Source organism: Hyaena hyaena, unplaced genomic scaffold, assembly GCF_003009895.1.
Source record: "Hyaena hyaena isolate Hyena2069 unplaced genomic scaffold, ASM300989v1 scaffold_22, whole genome shotgun sequence".
Classification (NCBI taxonomy): Eukaryota; Metazoa; Chordata; class Mammalia; order Carnivora; family Hyaenidae; genus Hyaena; species Hyaena hyaena.
This window is the reverse complement of record NW_024080654.1, coordinates 5,942,749-5,959,069: the sequence shown is the minus strand read 5'-3', so window position 1 is coordinate 5,959,069 and position 16,321 is coordinate 5,942,749. Positions and strand designations below refer to the sequence as shown.

General features: G+C 58.7%; 1 protein-coding gene across 2 annotated transcripts; it reads right to left on the bottom strand.

Moving 5' to 3' along the window:
* Nucleotides 1–3,734: 3,734 nt before the first annotated feature.
* On the bottom strand, nucleotides 3,735–16,278 carry LOC120228336 (sperm acrosome-associated protein 7-like). 2 transcript variants are annotated; one of them, XR_005527464.1, is made up of 4 exons: nucleotides 16,113–16,278; nucleotides 12,827–12,886; nucleotides 10,195–10,311; nucleotides 3,735–3,745 (listed from the first exon to the last, which is right to left on the bottom strand). XR_005527464.1 is itself a non-coding variant. In XM_039226657.1 (4 exons), exons 1-4 carry the CDS (start codon nucleotides 16,198–16,200, stop codon nucleotides 9,522–9,524), a joined length of 321 nt encoding a protein of 106 aa, XP_039082588.1. In that variant the 5' UTR covers nucleotides 16,201–16,278; the 3' UTR covers nucleotides 9,392–9,521. The 2 variants fall into 2 exon arrangements, 1 of the variants encoding a protein (XP_039082588.1); XM_039226657.1 differs by lacking the exon at nucleotides 3,735–3,745 and adding an exon at nucleotides 9,392–9,595 and having other exon boundaries at nucleotides 10,213–10,311.
* Between the last annotated feature and the right edge of the window lie 43 nt (nucleotides 16,279–16,321).

Below are 16,321 nucleotides of genomic sequence, written 5' to 3'. Positions count from 1 at the left end.
GACGTGAGCAGTCCCACCACGCCGCTTGGTGGGACAGAAGGGCTCCCACCCAGAAAGTAGAGCCCGGCAGGTTCCAAGAGGTGCCCTGCTGTGGCGGCCAGAATTTCACATTAGAGATTCATTCCTTGGGGCCCACTCTAAACCCCCCTTGCCTCACTATCTCCACGTGTGGCTCAGGAGGGCGATGTTGTGGTGTCTATACTTTGAGGTCTCTGGGGTGGCCGGTGGTGGTGCGCAGCGTAGCCCTGAGCAATGAGGCCTAAACGCGTGAGGTTGCCTGGGGGCCAAAGGCACACATGGCCGCCCGCTGGGAGCCAGGCCCGTGTCCTGGGGAAATGCCCCGCCTGTGGCAATAGGCCCGCAATGTGCACCTGATCCCCACGGGGCCTACGTGCTGTGTGAGGGCCGAGCTTGGCGAGAAGGGACGCCGGGGGTGCCCAGCGCCCTGAGCTGCAGGGGCCCCAGAAGGTTCCCGGGAGTGGCCCAGCCGAGGGCCCTCGTCCTCAGGGCGGGGCTCTAATCTATTCCTTCCTTCCCATGTGGAAGCTCCCCAAATCCGCTCGCTGGTGGCCACAGACACAGAAGAGGACTGCTTTCCAGGGGCCCTCTTTGTCTGCAAATAACGTGAGCTGCCTTCTCACCCGGTGTAGATGGAATCACGGCAAATCTGGGGGGTCAAAGACGACGAACCAGCAAAAATCCCCTCTGTACTGAAGTCAGCGTGAAGGGAAGACAGTGTTCACAAATCTGACTGCCCCCCACCCCCAGCACTGGAGGGGAGGGGATGTTATCTCTGTGGACAGGAGAAAGTTCTGGAGAGATCTGCCCACAAAGGCTGGGGAGGGCCCCCTCCCCCCAGGCACCCCAGGGAGGCAGGAAGTGCTGGCTGCTGGCTTCTGAGATGGAAATCGCTTCCTGCAGCGACACCTGAAAGGTAAAATCACCCGCATTGTTCTTCCTGGCAGCCCTTCTGGCACTCAGGCAGGTGGGGTCTGACGGGGGTGGGGGGGGTGGGTGGGCCAGGGATGCAGCCACCGGCAGAGCCAGCAAAACCAGGCACTGGTCACGGAGCTGTTCGTCACTGCTGGGGCGCAGGGAGCTCGGCCGGGTTCTCCCGTGCCCTTGAGGGGGGTGTGGATCTCCAGGGCGAGGTCCTCAGCTCCCGGGCCTCAGGGCCTGACACAGGCCCGCTGTGAGCCCCTTGGGGTGACTGGAACGTGAAGGTGCCGGACACACAGCGAGCGCTCCGAGGGCGAGAACGTCACGGTTACCATAACGGTATCACGGTCACAGAGGGACAATTACCCTTCATACTTACACACCACTGACCATGACGCATGCGCTATTCACCGATTCGGCGAATGCCAGGTAGCCGCTGCGGTGTGCCAGGTGCCAGGTCCTGGGGGTGACTGAGGGCTGTCCTGCTGCCTGTCTGAGGGGGGAGCACACAGGCCATGGAGCGTCATGGCCAGTTAGCAGGGCTCTGGGCTTCGTGGCCCCTTCCGTGGATGCACGTGGGAGGACTGGGGGTAAATGCGGAGGGGAGTGGACAGAAGCCCGACTAGACCACGTCTGCAGGACGGCCACGGGATCCTGTGGATCCTCACAGGAAGGACAGAAGCCATGGCTTTTCAAGTCAAAAGACCACAGACACCAGGCTTCTTTCTCTCCGTCCTGTACCTGCAGTGTCCACGTGCATCTCCACTGCCATCGCCGTCACCCAGATATGCGCCACGCGATCCACGCGGTGGGTTTCCTAGTCCTGTCCCATCTGCCGGCTCTGTGGGCAGCTTATGTGGCTTCTGGGAATGAGCAGACCTGCGGATGTGGCTTCGCAGTGACTGTCGTCCCTCTGGCTCTGGAAGTCTCTGCTGACGGCCTGCTGTCTGCAGCCACCCTGGGCCAGCGCGGCGCCTTCTGGAGCGTGCCTGTCAGGGGCGCTGCCTGTGCCACTTTGGGCCTCCGGGGAGCGGGGTTTTCCTGGAAGGGGCCATGGTCCTCACAGTCAGACCCGGGGTCCTGGAGGAGGCGTCCTCTGGGCGGAGGCCGCTCTCTCACTGGGGGCGGCACGGTCGTAGTCTGCTTCCGCCGGTGGTCAGGGCTGCCACGCCAGCGGGCTCTGCACACAACTCCCTGCGCCTTCGAAGCTTCAGACGCACATGCAACGGCACAGGCTGTCCGCAGGCCATCCGTCCCCGTCCTCCTCCGCGCTCGCGCCCCCACGTGGGAGCCACGGGTTCGTGGGGCTGGGTCTCCTACCTCCAGGTGCCGAGGGCGCTGACGCAGTATTGCTATGGTCACCGGCAACCGTGTGCTGGGTGAGCTTCCTCACGGTCTCACCCAGAACAACGGGGCGCAGGGCTCACACACACATTCGGCCTGCAAGTAACCCCGGCGGCCCGCGGTCTGCAGCACAGCAGAGGCCTGGCAGCACCGAGCGCGGGTCCCTCCCAGCTCTCGACGGCAGTCTGGACCCTCACTGTCCCCGCCGGGCCACAGCCTCCTCACGGGAACGCGCGGGCGGTGCTCCGGACCACTGATCCCTCAGAAACAACCCCCCGGCCGGCCAGCTGGGGCCTCCCCGCCACCACCACCCACAGGCCCCACGGTCCCTGGCCCTCTTGGTCGGTGCCGGGCGCCCGCGAACAGCACGGCAGGCCAGACAAGGGTCCTCCGAGCCTCACACTCTTTCTTAGTAAAAATGAGACAGAGAGTATTCACTTCTTTTTACACACCTTCAGCGGGACGCCCTGGCCTGTTCCCGGGCCCCGCGGGTGTCCGCTGCGAGGCGAAGTCACGGGCGCCCTACAGCTCACGCGGTGCCCCGTGGGGACAGTCCTGAGGCAGGCCTGCCGGAGCAGGGCGGCCCCAAGCCAGCGTGGCCGGCATCGTAAGAGACATTCAGCCGCAGAGACATGCACGGGGGGCGGGCCGTGAGGTGACTGCGCAGGGGGCGCGGAGGCTGCTCCAGGCCACGGAGGCCCAGAGGAGACCCCTGAGAGCTGGGAGAGCGTGGAAGCGAACCCCTCATGGCCTCGAAGGAGCGGACGCCTCCACCTGCAACTTGCGCCGCCAGGGCAGAGAGACCATGGTCTCCAGAACATAGGAAGCCCGCATGGAGAAAGGCCCCGGGGTGGCCTGGGGGGGCTGGCGGATGGGGGGCGGGCGCCCGTGGCCGCGGCCTTCTCGCGCTCACGGCTCCTGGGCGGGGCCGGGCCCTTTGAGGCTCAGGGCACAGCCGCCTCCTCAGCACGGGGCTTGCGTCTGTCTCTGGGTCTCAGACCTGCGGCTGCCGCTGGGACTCTGACTCCCAGGCCCCGCGCGGCGCCCCCGCGGTGTGGAGCCCGCAGGCTGGGGGGAGGCGACTCGGGGAACGCGTCGTTTTTCTCCGGATGCGCTCACGTCCCTGCCTCGTCCCGTCCCTGTCCCAGCCTGTCGTTCGCTGACCCAGAGCTCAGAGAAAAGATTTCCTGCTCTGTCTTCCTCCCCGTTCTCCCGTCGGCTTCTCGGCCACCACACGCGCCTCCCTGGCCTGTCCCCTGGATGGGTCCCACAGCCCCGCACCCCACACAACACGCGGTGACTCTATCGAACTGCCTTTCGGTAGCTTGCGGAGTTGTTAGAACATCATGGATTTTGCCTTTTCTGGGTGTTAATGAACCAGCGTTTCCTCCACACCCTCCCACGGGGTGTCTTGGCCAGTCTTTTGCTCAAACGAATCCCGAGGTTTCAGGATCCCTTTCAGCTGAGACGGTCTGTTCATCCAGAACCACGGGCACCTGCCTGTACAAAGCGCTGGGCGACAGGACACAGCACCCCCTCGGGAGCACGCAGGGACTCGTGGGGGGGGGCAGGGGACAAAGCGGCGGCCGTGCTCCCCAGGGGACCAGTGCCCCTGCTCCTCTGCACCTCGTTCCCTTAGTTCTTAGGGGCCGGTGGGACCGGGGGCTGCCCTACCATTTCTGTTTGGCTCTTTCTGACCATGAGAAGGCCCAGCTGAGGCTGTGGCAGGAAGCGAGGGGAAGTGGCTGGGGGCCCGCGGCCTTTTCGGGGCCCAGGCTCTGCTTCCTCTACCCCTCCCCCTGGAGGGAGGTTGTGGACTTCAGGATGCGATTTCCTCTTCACTGAAAGGGCTACCCCAAGATCCGAGTACATAGTGGATACTTACAGTGAGACAGCTTACTTAAAGGTGAAGAAAGCAGGTAAACTGAAATACCAAGAAAGCAGATAGTAGTGATCCTTACACCAGGGAAAGTAAAATCCAAGCCCGAAAGCATTCAACGTGACAAAGAAGGTCTCGTTTTAATACTGGAAGCTCGAGTTCATAACGAAGAGATAATCCTCATGAACATCCTCGCACCAAATGTCGTAAGAATCATGCTTGTAAAGCAAAAACTATAGAAAATGCAAGTATATGTAAAAAAACCACATTTATAGTGGGTGAATTTATACCCCCTTCTAGGAAAAAGTTAGGGGAGAAAACAAGAGGTGAGCAGAGAGGAGCCTGAGTCACACCATCAGTAAGCAAATACGGCAAGTACCCTTCCCCCCTTGGCAGAGCGCATACCTTGTCAGTGCTCTCACAGCACTCACAGAAATTGATCACACATCAGGTCACAAAGAAAACGTAAGTCGGCTACACAGTAGCACTACGAAAACGCTTCTCGATCATAGTATAATGAAACTAGAAATTATGAACAGAAACAAAGAGAAAAGGTCATTCTACCTGGAAATCAGAAAATGTTTTATTAGACAACTTTTGCATAAAAAGAAAATATGCACTAAAATTTGTAAAGTTTCTGGAAGGCAATAACAATGAAAACATGATCTGTGAGAATCTATGGGACACGTTAAAGAGCAGAGCACCAACCACGTATGGGTAAAATGAAGTAAGTGGGCTCCTCAGCCTGAAGACAGGGAAGGGGCAACAAAGGTCACTACAAAAAAAGTGTAAAGAAGGAAACATTAATGAGAAAGCAGAGATAAATAATGTCTGGAAACTCAGTGCAGTTAGTTAATATGTCAATACCCTAGATCTTGGGAAAAAATTAATACATTAGGCAAAAATGCTGGTTTACCAGATAAGAAGAATAAGAAAGAGCATGTATTATAAAATAAGAAATGACAAGGGGGAAATAAATGGTGTTTTCAAAATAATGAGATGAGTTGGAGACCTCTTTGCAAATATGTTTGAGAACACAGAAGAAATGGATGATTTTCTAAAAAATATAGATTGCTAAAACTGACTCCTTTTGATTAAGATTAATCACCTTCCCTACAAGAAACAGAGAAAGTTACTGAGTAATTACTCTATGAAAAGCCCCAGAATGAGATGGTTTCACAGGCCATTTCTAACAAATCTGAAAAGACCAGATAGTTTCAATGCTCTTTAAATTTTCTAAGAGGTTCAAAAAGGAAGAAAAAAATTTAACTTCTTTGTTATGAACCAGGTGTCACATTGACATTTCAATCTGATAAAAAGTACCAAAAAACCCTAATCAACTACAGACTAAATACCACCTATGAACTGTTTTGGGTGCAAAAATACTAGATAAAACATTGATGAGCAGGATGCAAAATAATGACTATGGCTAAATGAGATTTGTTCTAGGAATGCAAGGTTGGTTCAATATTGGAAAATCCATGAATACATCATTCACCACGTTAATAGATATAAAGAAAAAACTTGAGCATTGCCAAAGATAATGAAAAAGACCAAAACAAAATGTAAAAAGGTTGATCTACTTTCTTTACTCTTTAAAATATATACATCTTTGTCCAAAACCCAGAATCTTACTTACTGGCTAAACACAAGAGGTGTTTCTGCTCAGACTGTGAATGAGGCACTGACACCCACCAACTCTGCTACTTCCAACCATTATTCTAGAAACATGAGCCCATGCAACTAGACAAGAGAAACCAATGAGATGCATGAACATTGGTAAAGAAGAAAATTCTATTTGTATCTGATCATGCAGTATGTTTAGAAAACCCTAAAGCAGCAATGTTAAAATGAACTAAAGCAATGGAAGAGGTAAGAAGGCATCAGGATAAAACTTAGCCTACAAAAATCAACAGCACTCATATATACACAGAAAACAGATAAAGCGCACAGGACAGAGAGGTTCTCATTTGTAACCACGGCGAGGCAGGCAGACTCTCCTGCCCCGTGTCTCCCTGACACACAGGCAGGGGTAGTTAGCGAGTCACTTATCGTCATTGGAAACTGTCCTTACCGCCTGAAGAAAACTGCGATTCACCGTAACCCTCAGGATTGCTGAGCTGGAGGTAACTCTCGTCAGTACTGGGTTCTTTGATGACAGACATGGAAAAAACAGGTAGACAGTGTTTTGATTAGATATTTATGAACATTTCATTCATATTTTATTTTCAAATATTAAGCTGAAATACTAATATCATTTTCAAGTTTTATTTAAAAATGTGTTCTGGTGGGGGCGCCTGGGTGGCTTAGTCGGTTAAGCGTCCGACTTTCACTTAGGTCATGATCTCGAGGTTCATGGGTTCGGGCCCTGCATCGGGCTCTGTGCTGACTGCCGGCTCAGAGCCTGGGGCCTGTTTCAGTCTGTGACTCCCTCTCTCTCTGACCCTCCCCTGCTCACGCTGTCTCTCTCTCTGTCCTAGAAATAAATAAAACATTAAAAAAAAAATTTAAAAAAAAAAACGTGTTCTGGTGGCGCCTGGGTGGTTGTTGGTTAAGTGTTGGACTTTGGCTCAGGTTACAATCTCACCGTTTGTAGGTTCAAGCCCGTGTTGGGCGCTGCACTGACAGTGAAGAGCCTGCTTGGATTCTTTCTCTCCCCTCTCTCTCTGCCCCTCCATGACTTGTACTTTTTCTCTCTCTCAAATAAATAAACTTTAAAAGTTACTGTGCTCTAGAAAGTCATCCTGCATGTATCGGGTCAGGCGTCACGGCACTATCAAGACCACGGAGTCACTTGTTTGCTGACCCTGCTTCCCGATTATGAGAATTCATGTGGCCACCAATATGTAAACACACGGGCAGCGGGCTGTTGCTCGTGGCACCGTGCGGAACTGGAAACATAAAATGGAAGCAAGTAGGCAGACGGCGGGCACGAGGTGCGGCTCTCCCGTACAGGGGAGCGCGGCAGCTGGGACCCAAGCACCAGCTCCATCCCGGGTGGGCATGGGCTCCCAGCTTGGTGTGCGGGCACACAGCAGAGCCTGGAGATTTAGGGCGGGTGCCCTCATCTAACAAAGGAGGGGATGTGAGTTGACACATATCTCTTCCCGTGTGCCCAGGGGAACATGGGGCTCCTGGGGCTGGCCCACTGGGCATGCGCGTGGCGGGCCACTAGCAGTGTCTGGTATGAACCTTTTTCTATCATGATGACTTCTAAAACCACGCGAATGCTCCCATGTTCAAATATAAACATCTAAAATCAATAACCTGAGGAGACCAAAGAGAGATGCAAACAGCAGCAAGGAGCCTGACTTTGCCAGAGACGCGTGGCACACAGAACAGGTGGTGGGAGAGCCGTGCCCCGGGGACTCTGCCAACCACACGTGCGACGGACCCTGCTCTCCGCTGGCAAACCTGATTTTCCTGGGGGGAGTGGGGGGAGGAGTCAATTCCAAGCTTCTAGACTAAGCAAGGGCTTCGATTATTGTGGAAAACGGGAGCCAGATTTTTAACACAGAGTTATCAAGGAGGGGACGGAGGCCTGCAGGAGGCGGTGGCATGGGGCACACCCAGAGGCACCAGCTTCTAGTCGTGGTTTCATGTAGAGAAAGAGGGAGGGAGACAGTTTGATACAGCTGTGTGTGCACACGCCTGTTGTCTGCACACATCTGGGTGTGCACATTTGTGAGTGCTTGGGTTTGCATGTGTGTGTATGAGCACACGTGTGTGTCTGTGTATCTGTCTATACATCTGAATGTGCACACACGTTGGCACGTGCCTGTGTGCACACATCTCTGCATGAGCATTGTGTGCTTGTGCACGTCTGTGTGCACATGTGCCTGTGTGCACACACGTTATCTGCATGTACACACACAGCTGTGTGCACGTCTGTGAACATGTCTCTGCGTGTGCACCTGCGTGTCCCTGTGTGGACGTCTCTGCGTGCGCACCTGTATGTGTCCCTGTGTGCACACACCTCTGCGTGCACACCTGCGTGTGTCCCTGTGTGCACATGTCTCTGCGTGCACACCTGCGTGTCCCTATGTGCACACACCTCTGTGTGCACACCTGTGTGTCCCTGTGTGCACACACCTCTGCGTGCACACCTGCATGTGTCCCTGTGTGCACACGTCTCTGCGTGTGCACTGTGTGCGTATCTCCATGTGTGGTCACCTACTTCCCCGCCCTGCCTGCTGTAGGAGGCAAGACATTCTAGTCAAGTCCGCTTGACACCCACTTCTTTGTTTCTAAGTTCCACTGTTTGGTGAGGAGATCAGACTCCGGGGCTGGGGCAGCAGGAGGGAGAGGCGCCCGAACACCTCGTGATGCCAGAAAGCGGGGAGGCGCTCGGAAGGAGGGGGCACAGCAACAGGACCACATGGAGGGACGACCCCCTGCACCGGGCAAACCTGGGTAAGTGAACAGCAAAGGCAAGTGAATGAATAAATAAGGGACAAGCTCTTCCTCGGGGCTAAAATCCCAATGAACAAACACAGCAGGAGTCGTACAAACACAAAGCCACCGTGTTACAAGGTCCCGCCGTGGGGGCTGCCACAAGCCGTCAAGGGCCAGGCTCTGAGAGCCACCCTGGCACCTTGCTTCTCTCCGGTGAGCTGAAGATGTGCCAGCCCACGGGGGGCAGTTGGCTGGCTCCTCAGCCTCGGAGCCTCGGCACACTGGCTCATTCCAGCAAGCTTGGCTGTTGGACGGACGCTTTCCCCCACTCTGGGGGGCCGGCTTTAAGCGGGGGGACACTGGCTCTTCCCGCCCAACCCCCGATCCCCGGGGAGGGGCAGGGACTCAGTTGACGTTTGTGAGGGGCGGGCAGCGTAGTGGTCCTTCCTCCCCGCTGGCGGCCACTGCCTGATGGGACCTTCCTGCCAGGCTCTGCTATTCCAGGGTCAGACCCACGGGCAGGGTGGTGGGCGGGCGGCTCCTCAACTGAGACGGGAAATCTGCCCAAGTGGGGTGAAGCAGCCTCAACCTCTCTCCAGCCACGCATTTGTACTCCATGACGGGGGCGTCCCCGTCCACATCTGTGCTCCTCTGTCCCCCCTCCCCCCTGCAAGGCAGGGCATGACCAGGTTGCATTTACCATTATTGAAAATTTTGTCCTCACTGCCAATAGAGAATTGTGAATTATCTGAGAGTCCCTGATAACTCTGACGGCCACCAACTTGAAAATTTTCATCTGTGGCAGCATCTTCAATGAAGACCATAGAAAAAAAAAAGGAAACGAGGTTTTGATTACACACGCGCGCACACGTGGGTCCACACTGTATTTTACGGAATGCTAACAGAGTTGTCAAGTTCTGCTGAAAACCTGCCTCGGAAGGTTAACATGTAACAGAGTCAGGCGTCATCTGACCGCCGCGAACCCGGCAGTTTGGGCCCCAGCAGATGTTGGGTGACGCGAGTCCCAGGAACCGGGATCTGCATCCGGACGCACAATTTCAAGAAGGTGCTGAACTCCCTCCCCGGCTGCGGATGCAGTTCAGGCAGCGCGTGTAGACTCCTGCTGCGGGCTCTCCCCTTAGCGAGGGGCCCAAACGCTGTGTCCTGATCTACACGCAGCCTGGGCCCCAGGACGCGGCGCTCTGGAAAAGCGCGCTCTTCGTCCTTGTTCACCGTGTGGCCTCGGGCAGGTCCCCAGGCCTCAGTCCTGGCCGCGTGGAAAGGGGTCAGTGTCCCCGGCCGCGCCCTCAGAACGCTCAGGTGCGCGTCAGGGTGCCGGGCGGTGGCAGGGTCCTGTTTCCATGCCCCCCCGTTCCTGCATCGGCTAAACCCCCCCGGGCCCGGCGCACCGAGCCTGCCTGCACGCGCACCCCGACACCTCCCCAAACAAGAGGAACCGTCTGTCGGCCTCGGCTTGGCCGCCGCAGCCTCCACGTGGCTACACAGATGGTTTGGGACAACTGTCTCTTGCACATCGCCCTTCGCTTCTGCCCCAGAAGTGGCTGCGCTTGAGGAACGTAAAATGACGGGACTGTGTCTTCACAACCACAGACCTAGGAATACGTGCGATCAGAGACTTAAAAAGGTATACTTGCTTGCTTTCTTCGCAGTCGTTGTTGATGTCAATAGCGGTCTTTGTGTCAAAAGCAATGACAAATTACTTGATTCCAGTATCTCTTGGACTAGAATTTCATCTTGGGAAAAGCACAGAAGGACACGTTAGAGCCAGTGTAGCGGCGCCTTTTGCTCCACAGGGACGGAAGGCAGCCTGTGAAGTGAGGGCGCCGCGGACACCGGGTCGGGCTTTCTAAGGAGCCTCGTCTGGGGTGGGAGACCGCGGCCGCCGCAGCGACTCCTGAAAACCCGAGGGCGTGCACACGCCCCGGACAAACACAGTTCCCCAAAGACACGACGCTAGAAAGCCCGGCCTGGGTGCTGTCTCGCTTCTACCCTCTGCCCCGTCCTGTCCCCTCTGAGACACCCTGAGCCGTCCCCCGGCAAGCACCCTGTCTTTCACCAAGTCTGCAGAGTGCACGGTCGTCTCCCTCTACGTCTCCCTGGCCTCTCCCAGGAAGCTGTACCGTAAGCGTCAGCCACACGGGGCCCACGCTCTGGTTTCTCTCTCTCTGGATCGTGATCCAGGCAGCGTCCACGCGGACCCTCAGTTTTCTCCTCTGTAAAATGGGTCTGTTTTGTCTTTTCAGGGTCGTTATGAGGTTTGCATACTGGTATGCAACTCTCTCGTATGAGAGCTGTTACTTGGAAAGCTCTCAGTATTCGGGGACCACGGTGGAGGCCTCCCCGGGGCCCCCCTAAGCTGTCTGTCCCCCGCCAGCACCCCCTCAGATGCTCCCCAGTCATCCTGGACCAGCACCTCCCCCAGACACCCCCCATCTGTGCCAGGGCCAGTGCCTGCCCCGGGGCTCCCCCCACCAGTGCCTCTTTTCCCCCCTGAGCTCTCCCCCCACCGAGTCTCTGCCACACGCACATGGTGGTGGCCTGGCGGAGGCCCGGCAACACTGTGCCCTGAATCAGCAGCACCTGCCGTTGTCACGTGGCGGCCTCGCTTATTTCCAGAGACACAAATATCTTACTCTGTCCCCCCTCGTCCCCCCCTAGCACCCGGGAGAAGTGGGGTGGGCGAGAGCCTCAGCCCCCCTCTGGGCTTAGGCCATCAGAAATCCCGGGACTCATCCTTCCTGACTTTCTCCACGGCGGTCGGGACTCGGGGGTCGGCCCATGGGGTGGAGGAGGTGCCGGCGTCAGGACTGTTGTCCCATGGGTCCCGGGGCGGTCAGACCCTCCAGGAAACTCAGGGGCGTTTGTGGCCCCGCTGGCGCCCCATCCCTGCTGGGCCCTTCACCCGACTAGGCCTCGCCCTCCAGGCCTGGCGCCCTCAGGCTTACATAGCAGTGTTAAGGGTGTGCAGCTCACACCTTGAAGCTCACACTTGCTCAGGGCAGGGGCCTCCACCGAGTTCTCCCCGAGGCCTGAGCCACACCCAGTGCGGATGTCACCTCGTTTTATAGCCGGGACCTGCTTCACAGGACAGAGCCACCTGCAGGCACTGGAACCGCGTCCTCTGATTCTGGGGCAGAAAGTGCAGGGAGGAGCTGACAATGGTCGCCCTGGCCACAATGCAACGTTCGTTCATTCACTCATTCACGTAGTCTGCCAATCCACCTGTCTGTCTATCTGTCCAGCATCTCTCTGGCAGTCGGAGAAGATTTCCCGGGACTCAAGTCCAGCATCGTGGCAGAGGCGCTGCCGGGAAGAGCCCGGTCACCCGCAGGCCCCCAGCTGCCTGAGCTCCTGGGGCTCCGCTCAGGCCCGGGGGCGGGGGCGCAGCCCACAGCCCCAGCAGAAGGCCATCCCCACAGGAGGGAGACTCCGCGTGTCAGCTGGCAGTCCTCCCTCTGCCCAGGGGGCTTCTCCGGGCTCTGCCTCCATGAATGTGAAGTCCTGGCTGGACAGGAAGTGGGCCCCTAGCTCTGGCCACTTGGGTCCACACATGCCCCACTGACACATCCTCAAGCGTGAAACACACTGCAGACCCCGCGTGATAAAGGCTGAAAACACGTCATTGGTTCTTTCGTGTTGTTTATACGTTGAAATGATAACATCAAACAAAACATGATTGAGTTTCACCTGTTTCCTTAAAGAAACTCTGGCTACTAGACGGGGCGCCTGGGGGCTCATTCAGTTGAGCATCTGACACTTGATTTCTGCTCGGGTCACCATCTCACATGGTTAAGTCAGGCCCCGTGTCAGGATCTGCGCTGACAGCAGGAAGCCTGCTTGGGATTCCCTCTCTCTGCCCCTCCCTTGCTCTCTCTCAAAAATAAACATGTACAAAACATATTGCTGCTTGACACTTTCAAAGGGTGCATGGGGCCTGTGCTGGGCAGCCTTGGAATCAGCATTCCCAGGACACAAGAGCCGCCTGCTGGGTGTTTCTAGCTCGCTCCGGCTGATGCGGCTTGCTGGGCTGGGACTCACTTTCGGGCCCTTCTTAGGTCTAATGACCTAAAATTCTACTTCCTTCTTGTATTCTTGGGAGTTTGACTCTTAGGTGGAAGTGATTCCAGCCTCAGACCAAGTCGCACCCTCCGCCTGTGCCCGCAGCACCAGGCTACCTGGGGAACACCCGCTCACAGGCACCCGCCCCTCCAAGTTCACAGCGGACACTGATACGAGGAGGTTCCTTACCAAATACTCCAGGTATATCCTCCTGACCTTTAGAACTGGGTGGCATTTCAGTGGTTGGACCTAGGGGGGAAATAAATACCCTGATAGTGTAACAGTTCACTGCCCTGGCACCGACCTCTCTCCAAGGCGCACACCAGCCCGCTGCCGGGGAAGGAGGCCTGCACGGGGCTCCAGGGCCGGGTTCCCGGCTGCGAAGCGCGGGCGAGGCGGCCGTGTGGGCGGAGGCGCGTGCCCTGGGGGGCGCTGCTCGCTGGCCCCGTCCCTCAGAAGGGAACACGCGCCCCGCTCCCGGGAGGACTGCCTTGCACGTGCTCCGGGGACGACCGACCAAGAGGTGCGCACGTGCTTTCTGACCGGCTCCGTGGCCAGTGCCTCTGGGAGCCTCGGGCCGTGGTTTGGGGGGTGGGGGTGGTCTCTGGTCTGGGGCGGGATCCCAGAGAGACCGGCCGCCTGCTCTCTCCCCTTCATAAGCAGAGCGATTCCAGGAGACTGGCGTACTCGTAAGGTGCGGGGTCCGAGGAGTGAGCCGGCCGCGGTAGACTTCCGTTGGGTCCCGACGCCCGATCCCCAGGCTTCCCGGCCACGCGGGGGACGTGGCCCCGCGTGGTGCCTGTGTGAGGGTTTCCACATGGTGACACCAGCGGGGGGCTCCCTCCTCCTCCTCTTGCTCAGAGCGGGGGTGTCCTGGTCCCTCTCCTTGACTCAGGGTCAAGGTCGGCCTCCCCTCCAGCCCCCGGGAGCGGCAGGCTGCCCGAGAGGAGAGGGCACGCCCAGGGCCCGCCGGGCAGCGCCACCTTGCCGGGCTGCACGGAGCCCGCACGCGGCGTCTGCAGACTCTCCGTTCCTTCCAACAGTAAACCAATGACGACGCTGATTTTCAAATGGCTTTAATGACGGACAATCTGCATACCAATGGGCTCATCTGCACACGGAGGGCTTAGAACAATGCGGGAAATCTCTGTAAGGAGGTCTGCGCGGAGATGACAATCGTTCCCAGTGTGCTGACCTCCTTGCAACGCAGCAAACAAAAGTACAGTTCTCTGTGGATGAGGCATTAATGAGTCATTAAGAATGGGCACAGCTGCGTCGTGCGAGCACTTTGTTAAAAATATTCCTTTCATTTCGTGTCTGTCCCGTGATTATAATGGAAGTATTGTGCAAGTCAGCCGGCAAGCGTGTGCAGAAAAATATTTATGTTGTAGAATCCCCGCACGGGGTGTAAAGCGCATTGTCAACGGCGGCGGCTGTGGCGAAGTTCGCCTGTTGGCACCTCTGACCCACAGTCTCTCGGCCTCAAACCGCCCGCCGCCGGAGTCCCCAGGATCCCTGACCGCTCCTCCGTATTTGCACAGTGCGCATCCCGGACACCGGGAAGGGCTCGCTGCTGACCTCTGCGGTTGGGCTCTGGTTAATCTGGGGAAAACAAGGCAAACCAGGCCAGTGGCTGCCGCTCCCATCTCTCCTCGTGGCCAGGCTGACCCGCGTGGCCAGCGGCACCAGTGCCGTCGGAGGCAGTCAGCCCCCAGAGACGCGAAGGGGGACGTCAACCACCCCGTTTTCACCCCAGACTTTCTAGTAGATGAAGTCCTCGTTTCCAGCTTCTCTCTTAACTCCGGCAAGACTCGGAGGGCAAACCTCTGATGGGAACGGAAGCTGCCCCTCAAGCACAAGGCCTGCCCGAGCGGCCGGGACGGACCCCACGCCAGCGATGGCCCTGCGGGCGCCCCCACCTGCCGTGCCCACCGGCCTCTGCCGCATTTCCTGATAAACCTGGAAGTGACTTCGCACGTGGAAACGGTCTTGGAGACGCTAGTCCGCGAGGTCTTCTGGAGTCCGTGTCACCGAAATAAATCCCTTCCTCGGGCACCACCGCCTCTCCACCTTTGGATTTTGTCGGCGGCCGGAGCCGGTCTGTTCGGGACCCCAGAGCGCGGGCTCCCGTGCCCCTGGGCCCCGGCCACACGCCCAGATGGACACCCCACGTGTGCTGTCAGAAAACGATTTAGACGGCCCTGAACTGTCTGTCAGGCGGGGAAGACCCGACGGTCACCTACGAGTGTCCGTGTCTGGGCAGGAGACCGGGTCGGGGGGCTGGCTTAGGGCTGGAGGGGAGCTCGTCAGTGGGCGCTGGGAGCATCTCCCGAGGGCACCGGCAGGCCACAGTCAGGCCACAGTCGTGAGCAGGGAGGAGCAGCCTGGAGGGACGTGCCCTGGCGTGGGTGACACGCGGCCCCCGCCTGTCACAGCCCCGTCGCACCCACAGCGCCGCCCAGGACACTGTCCGCGGGAAGCGCCTCCGAGCTCAGTTCGCCGACGAGAAGGAAGTTGGGGATGTTCGCTCCACTCAGGACCACCTGGCTTCGTGCCCGACCGTGTCCAGCTGGCCCGGCTCCGGCGACGCGTGGGTGCCGCAAGGGCGGGAGGGACACGGGCCGGGCGCGGGCAGCACCCGTGGCCCTGCTCTCCCAGGAGCCCCCGGACCCTGTGGGTGAGCCTTCAGGGCCCGCTCGGCCACCCCTGGCAGCTGGGGGACCGTCTCAGCCCCCTTCCTTCCGTCTTTGGCGGCCTCTGTGGCAGGCGTACAGGGGGCGGGCGGCCTGAGCACGGAGCCTCCTGGCACGAGGCGGGGAGGGGGCCACGGAGCACCCCCCCCGCCGTCCTTTCCGGAGAGTCCGAGCCCCGCGCCTCCCCGGCCGGGCTGTCCGCACCCGGAGCCTCCGCGCGGCCGCGGCACCGCGTGAGGGAGAAGCGCCGCGCGCTCGCGGGGGGGCCGGGGAGGCGGCCGGACGCGGCGGCCGGGACCGCACGGCCCCAGGAAGCGCGGCGCGCGCAGAAGGTGCCGGACGACGGCCCGTCGGCCGCGGGGACCGGGCGGCAGGGCCTCTGTGCGGCCCCGACTTCGGGGGCTGGACGTTTTCCTTCTTTCTTTCCGTATTTGGGGGGGGGCATGTGCGTGGGGGGGGGAGGGAGGGAGAAGCCCAAGCAGGCTCCGCACCAGCACGAGCCACGGCGGCGCTGGACCCCCGAGCCGGGATCGTGACCCGAGCGCACGGCCGCGGTCGGACGCTCAACCCACGGAACCACCGGGCGCCCCAGGAATTTTCTACGATAAGGCGTGAAAATACGTCTCACGGGCTCCCCCCGGGGAGTTCCGGAATTCAGGAAGGACGTCAACGACAGGGAAGCTGTTCAGCTCGCTCCACCCTCCCCCAGCGACGGACGGCAGACGGGGGAGGCGGGGAGGGGCCTGACGCGGCCCCCCACACCCGCGCCCCCGCGGCGGTACCTGAGGTCACGTTGACGGGCTGGGGCTCCGCCGGGCGCCAGCAGGACAGCAGCAGGACGAGCAGGGCCGCTCCTCCGCCTCCCGCCATGTTCCCTCCGCCTGAGGAGGAAGGCCTTCCCCTGAAGACCCCGGTCTCCAAGACACCCTGGGAGGGCCAGGGGCCTGTGACGTCACGGCAGGAAGGGGGGCCGGCCGCGTGGGGAGCATTG